An 18,584-nucleotide genomic window follows, 5' to 3' on the forward strand; every position below is an offset into this window, starting at 1 on the left:
GATGTTCAGTCAGAACCATGGTTTTGTGTAATCGTTGGTTAGTCTTGGATGCACATTCTTCGCTATGCAATCCAAGATCCAAACTGAAGCTTCTGGTTATTGAAGGATCTTGGATTTGCCATCTAAACTTTTATTAATTATTTTATGGCTGATTTTCGGTTGTATCCAAGGTTCAAAGTATCATGTAGGACTTCTATGATATATCCCTACAGTGGATGTATCAGGGTCTGATCGGTTCAGGGGATAGAGGAGCCTTAGATCGGTCCTCTTGAACTAGTTAAAAAAAAAATAAAAAAAGCAATAAAAAGCAGTACTGATTCAGCTGATACGTCTTTACCGGTATATTGGGTGCAAGGTTCAAAATATTGATACACTCGATATGTCAATAGGGGTGTTTTAGGCATATCAATATGCCTGATATGCCTAAACCGATTTAGGGGGCTGGTTTAGGGCTCCTTTACCCCTTAAACCGGTTAGACCCCGATACACTCACTATAGAGGCGAATGAAAAGGGTTTTAGAATGATAAATATTGACCAGTATGGACTAATACATGTTGATATTTTGAACCTTGATGTGATATATCGATATTTTAAACTTTGATTGTCTCATGGTGATGAATCAGAGAGGCCAAAACAGGGTCTTCCCCTCGAAATCTCTTGTTTTGAGATATCCACAGGAAATGTACGGTTTCTGGCATTTTGTTGCTTTCACATGAAACGGCTCAAATGTTTTCCCCATCGGTTCTATTCCTGTGATATGCCAAGTGATACCCAACATCACGAATTCACAATCTTTGGAAGCGGTCTTTTTCGTACTGGAATGGATCATAGATATACCCCGGGTTGGCCAGTTCCCTTAAAGCAGCCATTTAATATCCATGAATCCGTTTATGGATGAACTTGTGCCACCAGGACAGACGACCAAAAAAGTTTGACCGACTCTAGCCTATAGGTGGTCCATTCACAGAAGAAATCAAGCTCACTTTTTCTGAATGCTTTTTGATAATATTTTATTGTGAGCAGGAAAGATAGTTACAATCTACATGAATTTCAAACCCTGAATATATCTTATGAAGTGCATAACAATTAAATAATAATAGTAAATAACTAAAGGAAAATGTGATGGAGAGAGCCCAAAATAATATTTTGATCATCCAATGTTTTGTCAGTTGTCTCACCTAATTCTAGAAACCAATTATAAGCATCTTCATTTCAACCTTTCTTAATCCTTATACCCGTTGAGTATTAGGTTTTCTTTTATCTATACATACCATAATAAAGAATTAAGGGAGTAATGAGGAGAACGTGAAGCCCATAGTCTGTCATATGACGTGCAGGGCTAGGGGAGGCTTTCGCTGGCTATAACATGCCAAGGCTGCCAGACTTTTTTCTCCATTTTAGTGTACCTAATCTTAATCGGCTTATCTCTAATTAAATAACTTGAAAAAAAAAAAGGGAAAAACTTGCCCTGTATTGTTTGTTTTCCTTGTTTATTATTAATTAATGCTGAACAACGCCATAATGGACAATGGACTGACTATTCAACCCATAGACCAGACCATACCTCAAACGTATTCGCTATGATGATATAATTCGATCTGATGATACCATCAGATCACTGTTGAGTAATTGATGGCTTAGCTTTTGGATCCAACGACTAGGGTTCCCCATCAAAGTAGGTTGTATTTAAAAGCCAATTTATTGTTGCATCAGTCAGCAGGAACTTTCGGTTAGTGTTAGTGGGGCACCATCCTTTTGTGTTTGCACTTTGCACAATTGCACTGTAGAGCTCTGGAATCCAACAGTGAGGGAGAAGGTTCAGAGAGAACGAGAGAGAGAGGTGGCCCACATATTACGCCACGTGGACCGTTGATTGAGAGTAAAGGCTGTCCTAGCGTTATGTATGTATGTATGTATGCGTCAATACGTGTAATAGAACAGTTAGAGGACAGCATCTTGAGAAGATAAATTGATCGTTTACGAAACTTCAAAGGGTGAAAGTTCTTCTCTTTTCTTTTATTATTAATTATTATTATATATTATTCTAAAATTCTCTGTAGCTCCACGAGTCTGCAAATACTTCTTTGTTAACTCGGCAAATACATCTATAATACCATATAAATTGTCAAACACAGGAGCCTAATCTAATCTTTGTTATTCATCTGAGAGAGAGAGAGAGAGAGTGAAATGCGATTATGGAGACGATGACAAAGCAAGCTCTGAGATTTGCAGAGAATTTAACGCTCCCTCCTGTAAGTTGAAAATTAGCATACTTCTTCTTCCCCCACTCCTCGTTTTTATTGGGTAATCATTCTTTTTTCGAAATTTATATAGAAGTATTACAGAGACTCAACGAGATGAAAAAATGGCTTGTTCTTCATTTTCATTTGTTTCCGCCTCTCTTCTGCCTTGCTATCTCAAAAGGTTTCCAGCTGTAAAACCAGTATAAATCCAAATCCAACAACTCATTTGCAAGAAAGTAATTTCGCTCCTTCAATGAAGGAAGCAAAGATCATTCCGAGCGCCCCAGTTACGCTGGTCAGCGCTTTGAACCGATCAAAGCTTCTCTCTGCGGCATGGCATATGAGGAGGTGTCAATTCTTAAGCCACCCATCTTGGGTGCTGATTTTCCTGTATCTTTGAACAGATTCACTTTTGGGTTATATATCTTGTAAGCTCATTCGGATGTCTTTTGTGATCGTCTGGTCGGTGATGTTCTGCAGTTTCAGGTGGTTGTGATGAGTGCCAACATGGGCTGTATACATTGTCGCCAGAGGGTCTCCCAAGTTATTTCCAAGATGAACGGTAAGGGCATTACGTTTCTTTAGAGCTTTTTCTCACTCTGGAGCATACAATGTACAATTGTCAAAAGTCATCAAAACCATTAATTATATATAAGATTTTGTGGCTTTACACCTTTGAATCAGGTGTGATTCCTACAATCAGTTTGGTGAACATAGAACCCCACCTTGACCGAGAACTCTAAGATTGATCAGGGTGATTTAGACAATAAGCTTCCATACACGCATCAAATTGAAACCTGATGAATCAAGAACCTAATTTTGTTTCTGGGTGGTGGTGTTGGTACAGGTTTGCTGGAGTACGTGGTAGATGTACACAATAAACAAGTGATCATGAAGGGGACACTAACGGACCCCGATCAAACTGAAAGAATGGCGCTTCTGAACTTTCCCACCAAATCCAAGAAGAACAAGTCCTCTTTCTCCTTGTGCCTCTTTGGTTCTACTTGCTTTAGTGCATAGCTTCTTATATTATTTACATACACATCTCTCTCTCTCTCTGATAATATAAACAGAGGTTAGATCTAGTTAATGGCCCACCCGTGCAGCTCTTCTTAGGGAATCCTCTCTACCCATTCTGTTGACTTCAGGATAGGGCGTTTAGGTGGCAACAAATAACAAGAAACGCCAAAGATAAGAAGGGGAAACAATAATTCCTGTCTCCGGAACAAAAAACAACACAAAAAAGGGTTACCAAATGCTAAATGCCGACCAACCAAACTCCGAGTGCAATTTCAAGTCCAATCAATGTCAACAAAGTTTCCAATTGCATTTGGCTTTTGCAATATTTGTACGGCTTTTTGTGGTTATTAAAAAAAAAAAAATCACTCACCTGCACTCATTACAAGTTTGCCGGTTTCAGGTGGGGAAACGGAAACTTTAAATAATATTCTTATCATCCCTTTAGTTACTGGCGTAGGAATAAAGAAAACGTTATATAATATGTTATGCTTTGGTCACTTAAATGGGTTAGTTTAAACTGCTAAACTTGTTTTTTTAACTGAGTCAAGAGGTTTAATATGTATGCTTTGAAGCCCATTTATTAGAGTGGACAGAAGTATGCTAAATTGTGTAAGTTGGGCGGGTTGCTCTGAATTTATGGTCAACCCAGGCCCAATCCTAAGATTTGGGCTAAGGCCTGAGTCTAGACCAAATCCAGCCTTTCTAATCCGAGTTTAATTCACATTGTAATTTAATGTATTTGGATTGGGTTCGGGCTTGGGCTGAGTTCGGGTTGGCCAATGAATCCACTCTAAAAAATTATATATGTATATATTTATGCAAGTATATATATATATATATATATAGTGGGAATAAAGTTAGGGCCAGGTTTGGGCTACCTAAGGACTAGGCCCAGGCCCAAGCCCAGCACGTGTAAGATTTTGGGCTGAGTTATTTCAACTTTGGGTTGGTCCTTCCTAAACTGCATCCTTAGAGTTATTCCAATTCCAACTGTTTCGTTGGGTGGAATTAGAATCATATTTCTATTCTTGCTGGAATGGCATTCTTCTTATTTAAGGGAATGGCCATTTCTCTCCCCCTCTCTTGCGAGTGAAATCCCATTTCAGCTTATTCCAATTACGATTTTAGTTCTAGTCTGAGCCAAACAGATTCTGGCCAGTCTGAGCCAAGGGAATGGCCATTCCAATTCCGATTCTAAATATGAATCAAATGAATCCTAATTAGAAAACTGAAATAGAATCTCTAACTTATAACAGAGACTCGGGATCAAATCCTGCTGAGACCAGGGTTGAAGAGTTAAGGGGATAGAAGATGGGTCAATGAAGCCAAAAAAAAAAAAAAGAAGAAAAAAATAAAACAAGGAGCTCGAGCAAAAACCAAAACTCCATTAAAGAAAAGCCCACTAAATTCTGGGTCTTTATGGTTTAATCTCAATCTCTTATGATGGCAACTTTAAAGCCCTGGGTCAGGTCTGGGTCTAATTTTAATGCCCATTAATCACATGGGCTAGGTCCATGGATATGCAAGTTTTAGAAAATACCCAGGAAAAGACTATGTCCACTTTTTTTCTTTTGTGTTGTAGCATCACCTTCACGAGTCTCATGGTGTCAGTAGGGCGATTTTTTTTTGGGACAAGTGGAGATCCACCTCATAAATCTGAAATTGCAGTCCCCTCCTAGCCCTCTTATAAATCACTGTCCATGAATTTGGCATCAATCCGGCAAGATTCAATTCACCCCTAGAAGTACGGGCAGGTTTAATGTAGATTTTTTATTTCCACCGTAGAGTTATAAATATTCAAAATATCAAATCCCCCACTGTATACACCAATGTCCGCCTGTGAATTGGTATCAATTCCAAGCTGGCACCCACCAACTGTACTTTGGGCCTAAAAATGCTGACCCTGGCCCTTATTTTTTTTGGAAAATTGTCTGAAACTCACTGAATTTTCAACATTTCTCTTAAACTCACAACTTTTCAAAATGTCTAAAATTCACCATGTCAATAAGTTTTTATACAAAACTCACCTTCCATTAGTGCACCGGTTAATGCTTCTTAATAGAGGTGTCCATGCCAACATAAATAACAACTTTTATGACCAAATTACCCTTGAATGGTGAGTTAGAGAAAAATGATATTTTCAGTTTTCAATTTTCTTTTTTTTTGCACTTTTAATGTTTTTTATAATTTCTACTTTTTTATATTTTTCTATTTTCTAAAATCTATAAATTTTTGGTATTTTTTCTACAATTTTTATTTTCTGGTTTTGTTTTTCAATTTCTATAATTTTAAAATAATTTTTTATTTTGTTTATAATCTCTATGTGTTTATGTATTTTATATTTGAAAATATTTTTTTGAACTTTTTCTTCTTCATGTCTAATATTAAAATGGTAATATATTCACCCGTTAATTTATTTTATATTTTTCTATGAAGGTTAAAATGGTAATATATTAACGCTCATTAATCTGTTTAACGTCAAATTAGTAAATATGGTGAGTTTTAGATATTTTAAAAAGTTGTAATGAATTTAAGAGAAATGCTAAAAAAAAATCATGGTGAATTTTAAACAATCTCTTTTTTTTTTTCTTTTTGAATAGAGTAACTCAGTAGCATATATAGACTAAGAGGGAGTTGTCATATTTCACATTTCTGAGGGGAATTGCAATCTAAAAATCCCTAATTTTTTTTAATTTATTTATTTGATATTCGGATAAGGTTCAAACTTGTCTAGACATCTAGTACAATCCAGAAGCTTCAGAAAAATTTTATTCGGTGATCGGATAAACTTCTGCTCCAGGAAGCTTCCGCACGGAATCAGGGTCAGCGATGAGATGAGATGAGGACAGACAGACAGGATTAGGTGGGGCTTTAGCTTTTGTCCAAAACCGACCCGACTCCTCCCTAACCCAAACCCGCCTTGCCCGCGAATATTCTCAAGGGTCAGCCGGTCAGGGGCTCAGGGCATATAGCAAGAGAAGGAGGTGTCTGACACAAACTACAAAAAATTACCAAAATACATGAAATGATAGAACGATAGTAGAGTAGCAACTCAACCTGTAATCCAAAAATTGATCGATAACCCGATTAGAGAGGTGTACCATGCCCTTTACAGAATCACCAATAAAATAGGACAAATTACACATTTATAGAAACCCACCTGGAGCCAATCGAAACCGAAATAATCCCATATCCATGACTCTAGAGTCCGGATTTCCTGGTAGTGTTTTGTGGGCAGGAGATCCGGAATCGACAAACTCGGATCGGGCAAATAACCCGATAGCATAGGAGTAGAGTTAGGATGGGAAATGCAAATATATTCCATCAGTTAATTATTTCTGTTTTATATTTGCCGTAGACAGATACAGGGGAAAAGAGGATGGAAAGCAATTTTAAGCATTGTTCATTTACTATATTTACCATATAATGCCAGTACTCAGCTCCACGTCCAGACCACCATTTCTGTGGTCAATTTATTTCCCTCCATAGGTGCAAATTCAATTAGAGTAATGTACAAAGGAACTACGGAAGGTTATCTTCCAATCCACTTGACATTTGAGTCGGTTACAGTAACTTCGTCGAAGCTCAGTCGGTTATAGAAATGGAAGAAACAAAATTAGTCGAAGATAAATAAAGCCAAGAAAGAAACCAAAGTATTATTCATTTCTGTCACAAGACCCACTTTACATTTCGCTGTTAAAACCAAAAAGGCAGAAACCTCAATTCCCCATTAAGTATAAACTCTTCTCAATGTCTACACTACTGACGACAGAAGTAAAGAGAAGATTTCTACAAAAACTCACTACCGATAATTCGTCAGGTTAATTCAGCCAAATCACTCGATGTTGACATGGAAAACGTCCTTCCTCTCCTCTTCCTTCACCTTCGGAACTACAACCTTGAGTATACCATTCTTCATCTCAGCTTTAATTTGATCGGTCTTGTAGAGCTTCTCAGGTAGGTCGATCCTGCTACTGTACCTCCGTCCGCTCTCCTCCTCCTCGGATTCCTTTTCCCCTTCTCCCTTGATGATCAGGGTGTTCTGCTCCACGGAAATCTTAACATTATCTTTCCCGAGCCCTGGCATGTCGATCCTCACATAGAGACCATTCTCGTCTTCTTTAACGTCCCATCCTCTTCTCGATCCAGCTCCCATCCCTCTCGATGCAGACAAGAACGGGTTGTCCATGAATTGATCCATCAAATTCAGAACCTGGCTCAAGCTCCTTGTCGGAGAGAAGGGATCAACCACATCTGCAAAACCGAGTTGAAATAGACACGTTAGAGAAACCGATAGGCAATCAGACAATATTATAAACCAAAACTAGAAATCAAAAAGACTACACATCGATAAGAAAATGGTGAACATAGACCAAAAGAACAAGGACTGAGATCACAACTACCTGAAAAGAAGCTAGGAACGTAGTCACGACGGCGGGAAACAGGCTCGTCGGAGCGGCGGCTGACATCGATGCGACGGTCATCGTCGTCATGATCGCGCAACTGAGCATTAGTGTTGAAGGAGCGACGGCGACAGATCGGGGGGGGTGGAGGAACTTGTTGAGAAGGCTTGGAGCAGAAACTCGCCTCCAAACAAGTAACGAAGCCATGAGATGAGAGGAAGCGAATTTGGGCACCTGAACTGACCTCAACCGAAAGCAGAGAGACTGTAAGCGAGATAGCTAGAGTTTTGACGAGAAATCTGTTGATCTTCTGAAAATGATGGACGAAGGAAAGAGGGTTTATATAGATATAAAACGAAGGTGTAGGTGTAGGTGTAGGGGCAGGGGAGTGAGTCTGTAGAAGCTTCGAGAGCAGAGAAAACTACAGAAGGTTCTGGATGCATACAGAGTGAGAGAATGTGGCGCGGAGATACTTTTTGTATGGACAAAGGAAAAGAGATTTACCAAAAGCAGTTTCTTGGTGACAACTGAACTGAATAACTTATTTTAATGAATAAAATAAGTCAACATAATCATGGGCCGTATCGTTTAGATGATATTTTGTATAAAGGGTTTGCTAATTTAGTTAGGCCCATCGTGTTCTTCCGTCCATTTTGAAAAAACACGAGAACACGAGAACACGAGAAACAATACAAAGATCCAGATTAGGCCCAGCCCAGCTGAAGAAGCCTTACCTCTAGGCTCTAGCGGAAAGGCGAAAGCTGAAGGGAGAAAAGCAGCTGAAGTTGGAGTACAGGAACTCAGGAAGAGTGGAATTCCAACTAAACAAAAGTTCATCATAAACTAAACAATATCATATACATTAGCAAACACCCCTTTTTTTTTGGGAAAGCCCTTAGTTAGTACTATGGTTTTAAATATAGATATATTCTAAATATAAATGTATTCAAGGGCCAAAACCATCTATTGTACTTATGGTGTTTATGAATAAGAGAGGACAAACATTGGTTTTGTACCGAACAAAATGTGCCTTTACTCATTTCTCATGTTTGGACATCTAGAGGTGTAAAGTGGGCCATGCTGTGTTGGTCCGTAGGTCAGTATGGACCGTGTCATCTTCCCTAGTGAAAAATTTGGGGGTTGGTTCAATACGGCCCATACAGGTCCGTTTGCGGGCTGGGCTGGCCCGTGGGTTGAGCCTTGGGCCAGGTCAGACTGTGCATCGAGCCATAACTATTTATTTAAAAAAATTTGATAAAAAATTAAAATTTTAATTTTATATGAATTTTGTATATACAATTGTTTATATATACAATAATTAAATAAATTAATATAATAAAATTAAAAATATATATATTTTATTAATATATTATATACTATATATTATTATATAATTATAATATTATATAAAAATATATAGGCCGGGCCACGAGCCATGCTGGGACGGGCTGTGGGCTGGGCCATGCAGGTCTGCGAGGCGCAGGCGGCACGGCCCGCTCGGTCATGCCATGCCGAGCTAGCCCGTGGACTTGAAAGTAGGCGCTATTTCATCGAACTATTGTTTTTAAACTCAACTAATTCACTATAAACCTTATTGTTCACATGGGTGAATTTAGACAATTAATCACTTAAAATTTTTTCAACAGAGGAGCAATAAAATTTGTAAATGAATGAAATTGTGAAAAAATAATAGACAATTTGAATACTTTTACCTATAATCCCGCATCTTTAAGGTTTTATTGGCTAGTTCCACTGTTAACAGGGGCCATAGATGATGACCTATTGACCTGAAGGCGCAGGAGAGAACACAGCTCTGACCAAATAATAGCCAAGGGCTCGGCAGAGGGCGGAGCCATAGATGAACCCATTTTTTCTATCCGCGGTGAATTGCAGCCACTAATCGCCCCGGCCATGGGAAAGGAAACAACTCGTAGAGGAGAGAGATTTTTGCACCACGGGGTTAGACTGTTGGCCACCAAAAACAATTGGGAGAATAGCCCAGAGTCAAAATTTTTAGGTTCAAAGTATACTTGGTGTAGGTGTCAATTCCGAATTAATGTAGTAAAATTCAGAAGTCTGCATTAGGCCCAAAGTACATGGGGGCATTAATGTAAAGAATGGGGGTTTTGATATTTTGAATTTTTATAGATCTGTAGCAGAATTCAGAAGTTTGCATTGGGCCTGATCATACTTTTCCGAAAACAATTTCATTTCTACCTTTCCAAAGCATTCAGCAGAGAATTGAAACCACTTCTGTCTCTAGACTAGTCTGAAAGAATTGCCCAAAGAACCAATCCACTAAAAAAAACAAGATTTTTAAAACCTGACTGGACAGGGAACCGTTCTGGGTCTGGTTCCCTGGTCGAATGGTCCAATCATTTGGACTGAACGGATGACTTATTCTTATAAAAAATAAAATATAAAATATAAACAAAAACCATTATCCGAATGGATGGTTCAACTGCCCAAATTAAGAATTCATTGACCAAACCAATGGCTTTTGGCAAAAAAAAATAGTTTTAAGTTGAAACGGAACCATTCAAATGACCGGTTCCCAATTTTTCCGGTCCAACTATCCGATCCAATTTTGAAAATACTGAGAAAAACAAAATCCCCTTGGTTCACTAATGACATTGGAAAACATTATTAATCATCGTTATTTTTTCTTCTTAGAACCGAAGACTAGGGCTGCAAATAAGTCAGACCATGTCCGAATTTGATCTGATAATAATCGTTTTCGGACACCTCCTTTGATCTTAATAAATTGGATCGAATTGGAAAAATCAATATGTTTAGTTAATGAATCAATTTCAAATATATCCCGAGCTAATCTAATCGATTAGTTATGAAATATTCTATATTTCTATATTATTTGTATATGTATATTTTATATAATTATTTATATAATTATATAATTATATATTATTTATATTATATCATTAAGTTTTTTTATTACAATTCAAATCAAATCAGATATATTTGTATTTGAATTCTAATCATAGTCTTGAAAAGTCGATAGATTCTTATTGAATTCAGATCGATCGGATCATCGAAAAGGATCGAATATCCCCTTTGTCAAATCCAATCCGATCCATTTGCAGCCTTACCCCGAATTTTATGGGGATGTTTGGAACCATAGCCGTTTTTCAAAAAAATGGTGTCACGTCGGATCCATATAGGCGTTTCAACAAACGCCCATGTATCTCATTGTTTGGTTCGCCCGATTATTTAAAAATCGGGCATGTCTCGAAAATTGGGATCCCACCGGTGCATGAAACGCCAAATTTGGCATTTCATGCATCGGTGAACTGTTTCCCCCAACAGTTGAGTGATGTATATCCTATGTGGTGCTTACCTGTCAGCATATACATGAAAAACGGTGATGAAAATCACCTTACCAAACAGCATAGTATTGTTCATTGCCTACGTGATAGAAGCATTTTTTTTGTGAAAAATGGGTCTTTGAAGCATGGGAGTTTTTTCTTGAAAATCGGTCCCAAAAAACGCCCACACTTCCAAACGCCATGTATAATGCACTCAATTGTATACATTCGGGATTATAATATTAGGATTTTCTTGCCTCACAAAGTTTTCATCCAATACTCAAAAAGGCTACTAAACAATTAAGGTGGTATTTCGTATCATTGCCAACTTTTTAGATAACATGACACCTTGGAATTCAACAAAATTACTACAAGCTCTCTGTATATATTATATTGTTATTTGGTGCTAATTAGGCATCATTAGTCAAGATCGGATCTGCTCCTCAAATAAGGCGTCTCACACACATACATCCTATCATGCATTGTTATTTTTCACGGGAGATGTTTCCAATGCACAGTGGATATGCATGTGAGATGCCCAAGTGTGAGGAGCAGATCCTGTTCCTCATTAGTCACCACAAAGATAAAAAAATGAAAACATTATTTCCATTTCAAAAAACATTAAAATGATGTTTTCTTCCAATGCAGTTCCCACAAAATTTGAGACACTCAGTATTGCTTGAAACGGATTGAAAGCATTCAACCAAATAAGATAAAGTGAGAGATAGAGCAAAATGCCTACTTTGTGTTGACATGGCAAAGATACCTTACAAAAAAAGACTAGTACCAAACACCACCAACCAAGTGGTTGTTAGGTCAGAAGAATCATTTTGTCAAAACTATTTCCTCAAAAAACAATGATTTCTAAGGTTTTGAGGAACCATTGATTTTTAATAATATGTATTTGGTATAAATAACTGTGATAAGGATAATTTAATACAGCATACAACTGCCACAATATTATTGATTTGCACATTGCCACATTATTGGCATGGACTAAATGGCATATCATTCCCCAATTCCCTAGGTTGAATGAATCGAATCATAATCTCAAATTATAGAAAATCAGGATCGGCTGATTCAAGTTCGGATTAGTTGAACGTCTCATGCTGTTGAGCAGGCTGTGGGATCAATTAGCACCTAAATGTTACATTAAAATAGGGGAGAGCGATGGGAGTGGGAATGGATTTGAAAACTGATTCATTTTGTTTTGGTTCAATTTGATGGACCTGAACCGATTGGGTCGGTTCTGGTTCTAGGAATTGGAATCGATGGGTTGGTTCTGGGTCTTGATATAATATCCTGATTATTATTGGTTCGAAATCGATATACAATATATATATATATATATATATGTATTTATTTATTTATTTATTACAATCAGGTCTGTTGGGTCGGATCCGATTATCTCGAGAACTGATCGATTCGATTATGGGTTTGAAAATTATAAACCCTATCGGGTCTGATTCAGTTATGTGCCTTCAATATTTCCTGTCGGGTCGGTCCTGGTCCAAACCCAACCCGTTGACAGCCTTAATTGCCCCCCCACATACACATCTCAGCATGCATTGGGAATATTTCCCGTAGTTGTCATTGAAAGATGTTTCCAATAGACAGTTGGGATGTGCTGTAGGATGCAGAGGCTAATTCTCCCTAACCCTCCTCTCCAGGATCACATTGGCACCCCACATGCACATCTCAACATGTATTGAAACATCTCCCCTAATAAGTATGAAAGATATTCCCAATACATGCTGAGATGCGCATGTGAAGCGCTCGTGGGACACCAATGTCGTCTCCCCTCTCTTGCCTCCACCATCTACTCCCTCGCTGATCAACTCTTACCATCCATGGTCTCCCTCTCTTGTCACTCTGTCATCCACCACAAACATGCCCCTGCAAGTCCAGCCACTACATTTCAAACCCAAGTCAACCATGCTCTATAATATAAATCCATTTCCTCCTTTGAAGCAACTTCTGTGCTTTCCTTAATATAAATGGAAAAGTATGGATAAGCCTAATGCATATTTTTTATTTTTACTATAGAGTTATAAACATTTAAAATATCAACCCACATTTTATGCAACAACGCCCGCCTGTAAATTGACATCAATTCCGAACTGACATCTATCCCAACAGTACTTTAAACCTATAAATTCTAACCATGGACTGAACCGTCATTCTCCCTAATATAAATCTATTTACTCCTTCACTTCTGTGCTTTCCTTGAATCAATTCAACCCATCTTGGGAGTCCTTAGTTCAACCAAACAGAAATAATGGCTCTTCTACTTGAATGTATGACATCGAACAGATGTTATAGAGTGACCCATTATAACCAAATATGCTCTTATTCAATGCACCCGGAAAACAAGTCCAGGCAACAAATAAACAATAGTTGATAAAAAATTTATAAGAATTAATTAACTCTCATGACAAGGTTCTAAATAGGGCTGCAATCAAATCAAGCTCTAACCGAATAGTTTGTAATCAAGTTTGATTAACCTCGGGTCAAGTTTGAATTTCGAAAAAAGTTTGATTAATTATTTAAATTTGAGCTTGATTAATACAAATTTAGTTTGAAAGCTCGTGAATTTGACTTAATTAACATATATATATATATATATATATATATATATATATATATATATATATAACAGATCCAAATTTGGTTCAATTATATCTGGAATGCAATAAATGAATAACATAAACAAAAGCAAAACTGAACTTTAACCTAAAGAGTTTTTAATAAAACTACAGTTTTTAATTAACATAGTCAAATTAAGAATCTGCCACTTGGTTACCTTTCCTATAAATATGGTGAATAGTGAATCAAATTGGAATAGTGCGAATTGCTTGTTAGTAATACCAAATCAACCAAGGGGGAAAAGAAACACCATTCAAACTGTCAACCAAAATTTGTAACTTTTGTTACATTTTTATGTTCAAAAGGGTATATTTCAATAAGATAATTTGGATTAAAAATACTTAGGTGACGTTTGATAAATTTGAAATCTATGTTTGAAAAGTCAAAAAGCTATTATTCAGATCTAAATACTAAAACGTAGAAATTATTTTACTTTTTAAAGGCTCTAAAAAGATAAGATGGTTTGAGTTGGAGTAATTCTCCAATTTATGGAATTGCAAAAATTACAAATTTAGCCCTGAAATAAACTATTTGATAATATTCAAAATAATAAAAATATTTATTTTCCAATGATATTTAATAATTAATAAAAATTATAATAATAAATAATATTACTATTTATTTAATATTATTATTTATTATCAACTTAATATTATTAATAATTATCATCATAACCTTTTAAATACATTTAGAATTGATTAGATGCGAGACCATGTCTAAATGCATTCAAACATTTTTTCGGCTCGAGCTGATTCGAATTATAAACTTGAGCTCTAGCTCGGCTACCTTTGATTGCAGGTCTCCCTCAATTGCTAAAGTGTCGAGTTGAGGTCTACCTTGCAACCAAGGTGCTGAGTCGAGTTCTCCCTCAACTACTAAAGTGCCGAGCTGAGGTTTCCCTAGCAACCGAGGTGCCGCGTTGAGGTCTCCCTTAGTTGTCAAGGTGTCGAGGTGAGGTCTCAATTGTCAAAGTGTTGAGCCGAGGTCTCCCATAGTGGCCAAGGTGCCGAGCCGAGGTCTCCCTTAGTAGTTGAGGTGATACCATATTAGACTCGCGAGCCTCACACACCGAGCTTTATTAAGCTCGAGCTCAAGCTTGGCTCGATTAGCAAACGAGCCTATATATTAGGGATGAATTCGGCTCGAAGCTCGGTTTAGACCGAACCTCGAGCTCGTGGCCACCCCTACCACTAATGTTTGAAAACCAAGCTATATTATATATATATATATGTGTGTGTGTGAAAAATGCTATCAAATGCCACCTTATTTTATCAACATATAATCAGTTTATCATTTTATTGTGATTTTTATTAAGTCATATTATAAAAAATAAAACTTTAAATTATTATTATTTGATATAGGCATATGTGGTAGGACCCAGGATGGTGCCACATGGCATTGATTGGATGCAATCCTAGTCGTCCGCTGCCAACCACTCCCAGGGCCAAGTCAAGTGTAAATAGAGGTGCCCCTCTCTAGGTAAACCACCTTGCTCATTTCTATTCTCTAGCTCTCTTGCTTTCGAGCCACCTTGCTCATTTCTATTCTCTAGCTCTCTTGCTTTCGAGCGACCTCGTCTGAGCTTTCACCTCGGACCTCGTCTAACTCTCTTTATGCATTTGATTAACTTGACCATCAAAGACTCCACCCCTAAGATAACACCCGGGGCCTCTAATGTGTTCTCTCATTCTCAAATCGGACAAATTAGCTTTCAGACACAACAGTCCTCGAACACATTAGCCCTCAGCTAAAGAAGCGGATTTATCTTGTTGCCCTTGGCCTATCCTTGGCAGCAACATTATTATTATTATTGGTAATTATAGACCTCAAGGAAAATCAGGTCGGAGGCAATTGACCCAATTAATAAATGGTGGAATGCTGTCATGTTGGGTCTATCAAAGTAGAATTCGATTCAAGACTAGTATCAAATCACATCTGCACCCACTTCCAGTAATTGTGATTGGTAGATGTTCTCAATGCACGGTTTGAATGTGTTGTGGAGCGCCTGTGAGACGCCAATGTGATCTCGAGACTCGACAGAGTTTACGATGTGCTGTGGGGCATTGTGGGGCGTTGATGTGAAGTCGACTCAACCAGTACATCGTTTCATAAGGACAATCAGACCTACCCATTGACGGTCTCCCATACTACCCACCAGTTGTTTCCACATCCTTTGCATGAAATATTACAGCTGTACATTGAAATATATCATTTATCATTCGTGTAATGGTGTTTTGTGGGTAGATATGTAATAAGGAGATCCGGAGTGCCCATTGGCAGCTCAGGTAATCATCCACTTAGCAAGTTGGTTTGGGCTTTGGGGCCCGACAAGGATCCAAATTTGTTCTCCCTTCGACCTTGAACCATGGGCTAAATTTGACTCCAATTCCTTGCCAGTTGTTCAAAATAATCCATTCCTCCTGGGTAACAAGTTAAACACGTCGGAACGAGTTCGGCTTCGGAGTGATATTCCTACTGTAGGGTTGCAAAAGGTGGTTGGAAGGGTGTGGGCACAGACTCGACAAGCCCATCTCCGTCGGAACATAAAAGGATTCACGGCCATTAATGGGACCCCTACTAGCTACCAAATACCAATGTTGCCCACGTGACCTTTGTGAAAGCTATTTTTCTAAATAATTATTTTAAGGCCCTAAACACGTGGACGAAAGAGACACCTGTTTGATAGTTTGAGGGTCTTTGTCTCTCAACCTTGTGTGTGTATGCTCAATCAGTCAAACCCTTGCTTTTGATCAATAAAATAAAATACTTATTTTAATGGACTACTTGAATTTTGAATGGTCTGGACGTGAAGCCAAGGCTAAGTCTTAATCAGCTTTGTTATTGTAGAGTGAAGATTATTTTTCTCTAATCGAGTAGACTGGGTTAAAGAAGCCGGCCCAATTATGACGGACCGGAAGCAGACACGTCACACCGGTTACTGAGCCCAACGGGCGTCATTGTCAACACCCACGTTACGCCGGTAGGTGTCTCCCTTCCCCGGTCGCCGATCAAAATACCTGTACTTTAATCGCCTTACACGTGTCCTCCTCCCTCTCGATCTTAACCGATCGCCGTCTGACCCACCAAAAAGGAAATACACACAAAACTCCTAACCAAACCTCAAAATCCTCACCGCCGGCAAACTCCACCCTAACCTCTCTCTCTCAGAATGGAAAACGAAGAGGAGATGGAATCAAACCCAACATCCCCAGCATCGTCAGACCACCAAATAGGACCATCACAGCCAGTAACCGTAGCGGCGCCGCCACCGCCGGCGCGTCAGTCTCTAACCCTAGCCCTTCCAATTCAGCAACCCCGGATGACTAGCACCATCACCGGCGGAGGCGTCACACACGGCCGCGAAGATTGTTGGAGCGAAGGTGCCACATCGACTCTAATTGATGCCTGGGGTGAACGATACATTGAGCTGAACAGAGGCAACCTGAAGCAGAAGCACTGGCAAGAGGTAGCCGATGTTGTGACCAGCCGCGAAGACTACACGAAGGTGCCCAAAACCGATATTCAGTGTAAGAACCGAATCGATACGTTGAAGAAGAAGTATAAGGTCGAGAAGGCCAAGATCTCTTCTGGATTCCCCACCAAATGGGTTTTCTTTGACCGCATTTATCAGCTCATCGGACCCTCGTCGAGGAAAAACGAAGATCTCGACAATAACACCCCATCCGGGCCCACCCCGAAGTCATCCGCGGCAGCCGCCGTTAGGAACTTCAGATCGTTGCGACAGCCTCAGTTAAATCAGCGGGAGTCGACCAACTCGGGCGACTCGACGGATGGTCTTCCCCCGGCGACGAATAATGTGAATGGGAAGAGATGGAGGTTCAAGAGAGAATCAATTCGAAGTGGTTGGGGAGGTAAGTCCGAATCTTCGATGAGGGAGCTCAGTCGGGCGATTTTGAAATTCGGTGAAGTGTACGAGAAAGTGGAGAAGTCAAAGCTGGAGCAGATGATGGAGATGGAGAAACAGAGAATGGAGTTGACCAGGGAATTTGAGTTGCAGAGGTTGCGGTTTTTCATGAAGACCCAGATCGAGTTGTCTCAGCTGAAACACGGAAGAAGGGTCGTCGTAGGTAATGGTCGACGGAACAGTAATAACAGTGGATAGAACTCAATCCATGGATCCCTCGTGTAGGATTGCCCCTTACTACTGCCTCTGTTGAAACCCAAATCAAATCAAACAAAAACCACCCATAAAAATGGTGGAAGTTTTTATTATGAATTAAATTAAGGATCTCTCAATCTTATCTCCTCGACTGTGTTTTTATTCAATTATTTAATAGATTTGGGTAAATGGTACCCATTTTAAAGACAGTCGCAATTTTGTTTTAGATACAGTTACAATGTTACATTCATGTAAATCAAAGCGGAGAAAGATAGATTAGCTCGACCAAACTCAAAAACACATCAGTGGCTCAGTTCTGTTTGTCAAACCAAAAGTAATGGTTGAATTTCAGTTGAATTTCGTATTCACAAATCACAAGTTCATTTGTATTTTGAGATAATGAGACGTTGCAGACTGAAGTTGAAATGGCATCATCTGTTTTCTCTAATGCCAAGTGCCAATTTCTAGGTGGCAAATCTCATCAATCTCTGTTACAAGACCGAAAAAAATTATATATATATCAATTGACAAAGAAAAAAAATCAATTGCATTGATGTGGGGTTCTCGTGAAATATAATGGAGCATGTGGCTATGTTTGACTAGAAGGAATAAGTAGGAAAAGGAAGGAAAATGTAGGGAAACCTTATACTTCTTTGCGTTTCCTTCCTTTTCCTTACTTTTTTCCTTCAAACCAAGCACAGCCTTACAAAAAAAAAAGGAGGCCGGGTAGTTGACAACTTTCTTACAACGAGGTTGGGAGTCCAAAAACTAATAACCGATTTGCATCGGGATCATAGATGATATAGATCTTCAGATCAAATCATCTCG

General features: G+C 38.6%; 2 protein-coding genes and 1 non-coding gene across 3 annotated transcripts; 2 read left to right on the forward strand and 1 right to left on the reverse strand.

Moving 5' to 3' along the window:
- The first annotated feature begins 1,495 nt into the window (after nucleotides 1-1,495).
- On the forward strand, nucleotides 1,496-3,153 carry LOC104598538 (uncharacterized). The gene is made up of 3 exons (XR_016077170.1): nucleotides 1,496-2,253; nucleotides 2,731-2,806; nucleotides 3,092-3,153. It is a non-coding gene; the product is annotated as an uncharacterized LOC104598538 (transcript).
- A 3,742-nt stretch (nucleotides 3,154-6,895) lies between these two features.
- On the reverse strand, nucleotides 6,896-8,103 carry LOC104598537 (small heat shock protein, chloroplastic). The gene is given in 3 exon segments (XM_088889334.1): nucleotides 6,896-7,518; nucleotides 7,668-7,781; nucleotides 7,784-8,103. Coding segments are annotated over 3 exon segments (624 nt in total). The 5' UTR covers nucleotides 7,875-8,103; the 3' UTR covers nucleotides 6,896-7,099.
- Nucleotides 8,104-16,456: 8,353 nt separating this feature from the next.
- Nucleotides 16,457-17,965, forward strand: LOC104598536 (trihelix transcription factor ASIL2-like). Its single transcript, XM_010260654.3, has one exon. It carries the CDS (start codon nucleotides 16,806-16,808, stop codon nucleotides 17,757-17,759), a length of 954 nt encoding a protein of 317 aa, XP_010258956.1. The 5' UTR covers nucleotides 16,457-16,805; the 3' UTR covers nucleotides 17,760-17,965.
- Nucleotides 17,966-18,584: the final 619 nt, after the last annotated feature.

This window comes from Nelumbo nucifera, chromosome 6 (assembly GCF_055504915.1).
Source record: "Nelumbo nucifera cultivar China Antique chromosome 6, China Antique-T2T, whole genome shotgun sequence".
Lineage (NCBI taxonomy): Eukaryota > Viridiplantae > Streptophyta > Magnoliopsida > Proteales > Nelumbonaceae > Nelumbo > Nelumbo nucifera.